Source organism: Nothoprocta perdicaria, unplaced genomic scaffold (assembly GCF_003342845.1).
Source record: "Nothoprocta perdicaria isolate Ctin4 unplaced genomic scaffold, notPer1 scaffold_35, whole genome shotgun sequence".
In the NCBI taxonomy this organism is placed as follows: domain Eukaryota; kingdom Metazoa; phylum Chordata; class Aves; order Tinamiformes; family Tinamidae; genus Nothoprocta; species Nothoprocta perdicaria.
This window is the reverse complement of record NW_020455588.1, coordinates 2054316-2063003: the sequence shown is the minus strand read 5'-3', so window position 1 is coordinate 2063003 and position 8688 is coordinate 2054316. Positions and strand designations below refer to the sequence as shown.

Genomic DNA, 8688 nt, shown 5'->3' with positions numbered 1-8688 from the left:
GGCTCTTCCGCACACAGCTGTGTGCATCTCCATCCACGGAGCAGCTCGTGCGGGCGGCTCTTCCGCACACAGCTGTGTGCATCTCCATCCACGCAGCAGCTCGTGCGGCCCCACAGCAGCAGGGCAGCATTCAGCCCCTCCTTTCAGAGGTGGTCACAAGCCCCAGGGGCGCAAAGGAAGTTCTTACCTTGGTTGACTGTGCAGTTTTTCCAGGTTCTGCTTTGGTTGTTGGTGTGAGCTGAAACGTAAGCAGTGCACACATAGAGATTAATGAGCTTGGTTATTTTTAAGTGGTCACTTTATTAAAATAGGAATATCTTTATATCTGATTCATTCTTGTGAGTACATGTATTACACAACTAACATAATGCTTTGATTTTTGTGCACTTTATAAGAGTCTGGTACATAAATCCATTCAAATGCACACATATATCTCATAAATATTTAATTAGAGGAGTGAAACAGAGGAGAAGGAAGAATTGTAATAAATGTGCAGCCACATCACAAATATCTATTCCTACGATTCACCTCAAGTCAAGGTACAGTACACAATAAATTAATCCTAACAGAAACAGGTAAGAGTAAAGATTGAAAATCAAAAGGCTCATTATATTTGATATGAAAAGAGAAGCATAAAAATGGTAGGTTCTTCATCTTTTTTGTTGTTGTTGTTGTTGTTGTTGTTGTTGTTGTTGTCACTATTTAGCTGTGCTTTGATTAACACTAGAAGAGGCAAAGTGGCTGCTGGAAAGTCACCTGGGTCTCGTAAGGAGGGATGCTGACTAATGCATGAGCCTCACAAGTCCTAGCTGCAGAGTCCCTGGCAGAAAACATGAACTCAGCGCAATCTGATTAACTGCCGCTAGGAACAGCAGCAGGTGGAAACACTCTCGAGTTGACAGAGACAGATGGACATCCATGTACTGCCACACACCAGAGCATTCCCGAGCCAGCACCCTCCCTGTGCTTCCGCTCGTGCCGACCACGGGTACCAGCAGCACAGGCAGCTGCATGGCACTCGCACGCAGCAAGAGAGTTTCAGAAGCTGCTCACGGAACACAGACAAAGCCTCCCTGTCTGTCTAATACACTGAACACATTTAAAGTTGCCGAGAGACAAATAATAAATACTTTTTTAACCACCTATTCAAAGTGAAACAACAAAAATCTAACTTATTCCTAATTTAAAAATGGGATTTGTTGACTGCAGTTTTGGTACTGCATGGTTCTTGGTACTTCTCAGGTGCACTCCTACTTAATGTATGACTCCTACACATATATGCTTACCATATGGTTAATTCAAAGACACACACATCTGTGTGTGTACCTGTAGAGTACTCAATCCTATATCTAAAAGGGTAATCTCAGTTTTCAGTTTGTAGCTTGAGAAGGTTGGATATATTTATATACTAACAAAAGCAAAAAGTCATTCATTCATGTTGGTAGCAAGGACACAAAGAATGCCATAAAAGTGAGAGAATGTGGCTCCAAAAACATATGGTTCCAATAATTTATATCTTAACTGTGGTAGTTTTAAAGGGCGGGTGGCAATGTGAAGAAGCATGACAGAAGATTGCAATCGAAGTCTCTTAGCTCATGACTAATGGATAAGGGGGTTAACATTTTAATGGTGTAACCTCCTACTTAGACTGCTTAAAGTATATTATCAAGTAGGTTATGTTATCTGTTACTCTTATACGGCTTTTAAAAATCTACAGAATTGCTCATACTATTAGTTTATGACAATACCACAGAACATATGGACTCTTATGTGCAATATTTTGATTCAAGACTTACTTAATTGTATCTGAAGATGTTAAGGCCGCATTAAAGCGAGGATCCTGACCACATGCTTGTGCATGCACATAGGCACAGATCCCTCCATCTGGATAGACTTCTAGCAATAAAAAAGTTAAAATCTAGCACTATAGTTTTATTCCTGGACAAATCAAAGCACAGCTCTCACATTTTCAGCAGGAGGTTGTGCAAGGCAACACTTAGTCATCCTTTAAGTACAAAAAATTGTGAGCAGTCTTAGCATGAAGCCACAGCATCACTAAAACCTATGCTGAGCTCCTACAGAGCAGAGACATCCCACATTCCCTTCTACCACCTTGTCCCACCTGCACTGTGCCCGTATCTGAGGGACAACGTGTTAATCTGGCCCAAGAAAATGAAAAGAGCCTGGGAAAAAGAGAAAAAGAAAGGGAAAGAAACTCTTTCTCAGTTAGATCAGTTTTCTTATTTGTTTAACAATGCAATGACACACACGACAACACCAGTAAAAGGAAGAAGGCTGAACAGGAAATATTTTCCTTGGTGGCACCTCGCCTCCAAACCTCTGACCACCTCGCTTAACCCTTTGGATATTGCCACAAAACAAGAAATTCCACATTCCGCTCTCAGCTGCACTAACTTGCAGGTTCTTCAAAGTGGCAAAACCCACAAGAAACAAAGGAGGTAGGTGTAGTTCTGAGAGCTTAGAAGGGTCTGGAGGATCTTTAAGTAAAGTGGTACAGCACAGACTCTTGGATAGAGAAAGGACACTTGCAGGAAGCTGTAGTCAGAGTGGTTCACTTGCAAGAAACTTGAGATCAGAAACTAAAGCTTCAGTGGTCCAGTGTTTTTTCAAAAAAAAAAAAATACTTCAAAATGCAAATGACCTGCTTAACCAAGAAGGAAGCCATTAATAACATAGCACATTTAAAAGAAAATTGCAAATGCAGAACTGTTTCAGAGGGATTGGTATTAACTGGGCTCACAGCACTGAGGTTTACGCTTGTATTGCTGTAGCTCTGTTTCATCCGGCAAGTATCAGCTTTAATGATTTCATTATAAAGTTACCGCATTCTTCTGAGGATTGTTTCAGATCATAAGTAAGAAAAAGACAATATCTACTTTTAGATATTTGGTTGGATTCAGTAATAGAGAAAAAGCATGAGAAATGAACGTGACACAAACGAGTTTGCTCACAAACATAAAAAGAATTTGAAACTGGACACTAACAAGCACCTCCATTTATGAGTAATCATCATCAAAAGGAAAGGTTTAACTGTGGTATATCTCACTGCTACAAGTGTAACACAGTGTGTGTGTGTTTGTGTGTGTGTGTAGGGAAAGGGTTATTAAAAGAAATCACAAACATTAGGTTTCTGTACCTATTAGTTCTGAAAGACGATATTCGCAGACATAAACAAGAATATGGGGGTATTTAGAGGAGTAAGAGCTGAAAAACAGAAAATAGATACTTCTTACGACTTCTTTGTTCAGAAAAGTTCAAAATACTGTCCTTGCTCAAAGTCTACAAGCAAGCAGTAATTTCTATAGCTGGTCTCTGTTTCAGCAATATTAAAAACACACAAAAGTGGCCTAGCCCATCAGTCAGTAACAGGCCTATTGGCACTTATCTCAATTAACGACCTGGCAGAATGAAGGTGTGCTACCTCATCAAGTCTGTGGATAATACCAGAATAAGGGGAAGCAGCTGGTAAACCAGAGGGTGGGCTGCTGCTCTGAGACATGTCAACAAGCTGGAGCGATGAAGTTCAACAGAGACAAAAAGGAGCCTGCACTTGGCATTGAAGAGCATTGCAGGCTGTGAGCCAACACAGATGACAACCTGGAGGTCTTCACAGACAGTTGGTGGAACATGAGCCAGTGGCCCACTTAGCAGTTACATTTTGGGCTGCTTCATTATTAAAAGCAGTGTGAGACACTGCTGAGAGAAGTGACCATTCCCTGTATTCCCCTCACTTCTGAGACCCTACCTGGAGCATTACAAACAGCTCTGAGCTCCCCAACTCAACAATAAAGAAATGAAGGAGCTCAAACACCAGAGCCGAGATGGGCTGTGCAACCTGCACACAAGCAGGTACTCAGGCTTGCCTGACAGGGCTCTCCGCAGTCTGATACAACTTCAGAGCTGCTCCTGCATAGCCTGGGTGCTGAACCAAGTCACCCTCAGAGGCCTTTCCCAATCCCACTGCTTGGCACTTGCCTTCATTTACACAAGGTGCAAACAAGTCCTAAGCTTTACCACGGCGCAAGTCCTTGCTGGTCTAGTCTGATATTCAGTATTTTTTTTTGTTGGTTTTACTATTATGGTTATAGAAAAAGAAACAAGGGAGAGACTGAATCATTGCTCGTTACTTCAGATAACAGTGTTAAGCAACAGGGGCCTAAGTGAGGTTACAAACCTTTTCTCAAAGTATAGGCATTGGTGATACAGCTTCTACACTGAAGAAGTTCTAGTCATTAAACAAGACAAAACAAGTGTAAAGGATGAAGGAAGTAAGCTGACAGGCAGACACAGATGTATGACTAAGAAGATGAGACTGAATACCCACTAAAAACTAAAACTTGCCCTGAATCCTTCAAATATATGAAAATATCAATATGTAAATAACCCTGTAATTATGCTGTGAGGGGAGCTATATGCATGTCACAAAATGCGACTGAACTCAAATTACAATCAGTATTGCTTTCACAAAATCCTCCAAGTGTTCTTGGTAACATTTTTCTTTTCAGATATTTTGCCAAGTAGAAATTAAGCTGCTGACAATAAATATGCAAAATAACCAAGTGATTCAGTGTTTTTAAAAAAATATTACATTCTCTTGCATTATGTGTTTATGCTTAATTGAAAAATGAGTTTCTTAGGAAATCATACCTTTGTTTCAGATGGCTCCATAATATGTGATTTTGTTGCATCAGCAGAGGGAGATTGTTTCTGAGGAAGAAAAAGTTGAGTTACATTTCACCTTTGTTAAGTATAATTTATATTAAGCAAACATAAAGCAACTTGAATTCGTTAGCCATCCAACTAAAAATAAAAAATGATTTATTACTGAAAAAAAATGAGTTACCATTTTAGATCTTCTGTATTGCCTGTGTTTCTACAATACATTTATGCAGGCTTTCTACAGCATAATCCCCACGTATCTCATTATAGCATTCTCTTCTCTGACATGACCTGGAAGCAAATGCCACATCAAGTACTGAAACATTTGCAAATCTGCTCTTCCGCTGAAGCACTACACTTTCGGAGCAGGATCTTTGCACATCGCAGCTTCTTTCTTAAGGAAACTGGATTCTTGGATTTACTAGCGTGTCATACAAAATATTTAAGACTAAATTTACAGACTCAGTCGTGCAGAGATAGGAAGGAATAATTGATTACTGTGTAACACAAGTCATAAAGTGTTTCAGCATATTATGCAACTCCCGCACAGAAACAGCAAATGCCAGCTTCTTTTCCTATCTTTAGTGATGTTATTGTCAGAGAAAAGAAGATGTTTTACTTCTGTTCTTAAAGTAGAATATCTTTCTTAGCCCAGAAAAGAAAGTTCCAATTGTCCCATCAATACGTTATACAGATACAACATCACCTCTCTCACTCCCCACTTGATGTTTTCCTGCCCAGGCATCCCAGCAGCCGTGTTTGCCATCACGTTGCCAACAACGTGCTCACAGTTTATGCTCAAAGAAATAACACAGATTCTTTCTAGACTTTTTTCCCCAGAGGTTTACTCATGTCACTTCTCTATTTAAATACATACTGTCTGAATGAACTCAGAAGCAATATTATTATTCCATACCAGGGGCCCCTCTTTCTTCCATAAGGAAAATTTTCTCATTTTAAACACCAATTAAAACTTTTAAGATACCTGGCTTTTAAATTTAAATAAATTTAAATAGATCCACCCAGCCTCTTCAAACCTTTTCATAGTATAAACATTCCTCAACAATAAGACAAGACTTAGAAGGAATTTAAAAGGTACACTATGATGATGGCAGCTTCTGACCCACCCCAAAGACAGAAATACCAGCAGTTTTAGTTAGCACAGCTGTCCTAAGGTCTCGAGCCAGTTTCTCATGGCTTGATACTTACAGTTTCTCTACGCTCTTACTCAGTTTCACAGACCTGTGTGTATGTGTACCGGGTGCACGTGTGGAAGAAAGTTAAATGGACATCCAGCCAAGCTGCAAACACCGGTCCTTTCGTTAACGCAACTAATAGTAATACAGGAACTACGCTGAGTGGTTAATTATCACATGCAGGAGTGGCACCCAAAGCCTTTTCCGATTTTTTGCATGTCTCTGCAAGAGGTTTAATGACTACATATATACCTGAGAGAATCTACAATCATCATACTTTTAAAAGCAAATAATTTCTGCTTCTATATATACACACAGAGAGACTGATTATAATACACGGGAATTTCTGGAGGAGTGGAGAGATAAAAAAAATCAACATGGGGACAGGGAACAAATATTAAGAACCACTTTTTTATATACGAGGTAATCTGTAGGCAGAAAAGTCATACTTTTCTTACTCTGCCCAGTAACAGACTTCCCTTTTCATCACTTCCTATTTAATTAATTTGAATTCCTTCTAGATGACTAACAAGTATCTGTTCTACACCTCTTCATATTAGTCATCCTAATCACTATTCACTTAATAAAAATATATCCCCATAACTCGCATGGCATGAATTATTTAGAATTTACCTGAGCCCCTCTCCTTTCCTTCCCTTGGAAACCTCCCACAAAGCTTTTTTCTTACAACTGGCTGAAATATTCTGTGTAAAGCATTGCTACAAGAGCCCCATGCCAGCGTCTGGAGACAGTCCAGCACAGCGCTACCTGATCGACACAGTGCTACTTACCATCCTGGTTGCTGCAACATCACTGCTCATCAGGCAACCTCATTTAAGGAGGTCTGTCTCAGAGGAAGCTTTACAGCTCTCTATCTTAGTTTAAGATCTTTCTCAAAAAAAAAAAAAAAAAAAAAACCACCCAAAACAAAACACCAGCTTCTACCTCTTCCTGTGCTATCCAGCCAAAATACTTAGAGCACGGGGAGGAGCTCAGGTTTAAATGCTCATGGAGTAAGAAAAGCTTGATAGCAACAGTCTAGTAAATAGCTGCAGATCAACTGCTAAGAAGAAAGATCAAGCTGTCCTCGCCTGTAAATACTTCAGGCTGTCAGAGAGGATATATCATATATCTCTTTTGCTGTGGACGCAGGCAGGGAAAGGAGGGAGGGACAGGGAGGGTGCAGGGCACTTCCTGCTGCAGCTGGCCTCATCTATAAAGAAGGTGGCACAACACTGCGTGCAGCTTCTTGCTTTGGCTCCTCACAGGCGGAGCTTGTCTTCCTTCCACTATGGGGCACTTCTTGCCTGGTGATTTCCCCAGCACTGTCCAGCCTGCCCCACGGAAGAGCCCTGCAAGGAGGTTCCTCCTCCTCCTCCTCCTCCCGGGGCGGTCACACAGGCTGCAAGCCTCTAACTATTTGTTTGCCAACTACCATGCAGCCTGTAAAGCCAACCCCGCTTTCCTGCAAGGCCGTTTCTGGATGTGGTCCCTTTCCCTCGGCTGGGAGGCAAATATTGAGGTGTTGCCTGGTAACCAGCATAGCTGCCGCCTGACGCGGGGCTCCACGAGGGACCCACGGAGAGGGAGGCACTCCCTGCTCCCGGCGCGCCTCACGCCCTGCCGCCACCTGGGCCAAACAGGCCCTGCCGGGAAAAGGTTAAATTCCCGAATCCAAAGCAGGAACGACAGGAGTTCAGCTGCCCTCAGGACTGTGGGGTGGAGAGGAAAATCACCTCAGTGCTCTAGTAGAAACAGACGGAGTTTTCTGGTGCTGCTGCAGCCCTCCAGAGGGCAGAACCTGCGATGGACGGAAAAGTGAATGTGACGCACATGGAGGCGGGTTGTTCCCAGCCCTCAGCTATGCCTGCAAGCGGCTCCGGGCATGGCCAGCAGCTCCCACTGCTTGGAAGCAGCTCCACGAGGCTGTCAGTGCCGCTGCAAACACAGAACCTGCCCAGAACAGGCACCCGAGCGCGGGCTGGCCCTCAGGAAGAGAGGAAGGGCCTGCTGGCACACCCCGGGGCGCACGAGGCCTGCCGGATGCTGGAGGCTCTTCCAGCTCCCTGGCCCTCTCCCTGCGCTGCTAATAAAGCGGCCAAGTCACGGGCGGTGCCGAGGCTGCCAAGCAGATGCTACGGGCCCAGGCACCGCTGCACAAATACCGAGGGACTTCAGCACGCTGCTGGCCCCGGGTGAGAGGGTGACGGTGCAGGAAGGTTCCCTGAAAAAAACAAGGCATCTAGCTTGAGCAAAAGAGAAGCAACACCCTTAGAAACTCACGTGTCAGATTGAGAGCCTTCACGCTGCTGTTGAAAGGGAAAGGTGACAAAAGGCAAGACTTGGGCTAGTAAAACAAAACAAAAAGTGGCCATTTAATCCGTTTGTGCTTGAGAGATGGGGAAGTAATAGAGAAAGCATCACAGAGGATGAAAACAGAAAGCCACCTGAAAGTGAACCTTAAAATAAGATAACTTGAAGCATTCAGGAAACAGGAAGGCAGGGCCTTTGGAACAAAGCAGTGGGTGAAGGAGGCCGGGAGAGCTCTGGGTTATGGGAAGCTGGAAACTCCCTGTGGCTGTGCCACACGTAGCACAGCAAGACACCCTCACAGCATCAGCCACCAGGGTGATTTTCAGAAACCTGGGCAGGAGACAATTCACCGCACTGCAAAAGGTCGCTGTCATCTGTAGAAAGCAGCAGCTACCAGGCTGCTACCTACCCAGTAGGTAGGTAACAATCTACCAGTCAGTCAGCTTCAAAAACTGAAGAGATATTGAAAATATTTAACAAGCAACCAATAATATAAACA

The 8688-nt window shown here is 43.0% G+C and overlaps 1 protein-coding gene across 1 annotated transcript in view; it reads right to left on the bottom strand.

The window, feature by feature from the left end:
* Window positions 1-8688, bottom strand: part of CAST (calpastatin) — a 56317-nt gene that overhangs the window by 22977 nt on the left and 24652 nt on the right. The window contains exons 4-5 of the mRNA XM_026044097.1: window positions 4669-4728; window positions 188-238 (exon numbers count right to left, since the gene is read on the bottom strand). Coding sequence (XP_025899882.1) covers window positions 188-238; window positions 4669-4728 — 111 coding nt within the window. The remainder of the gene's footprint in view (window positions 1-187; window positions 239-4668; window positions 4729-8688) is intronic.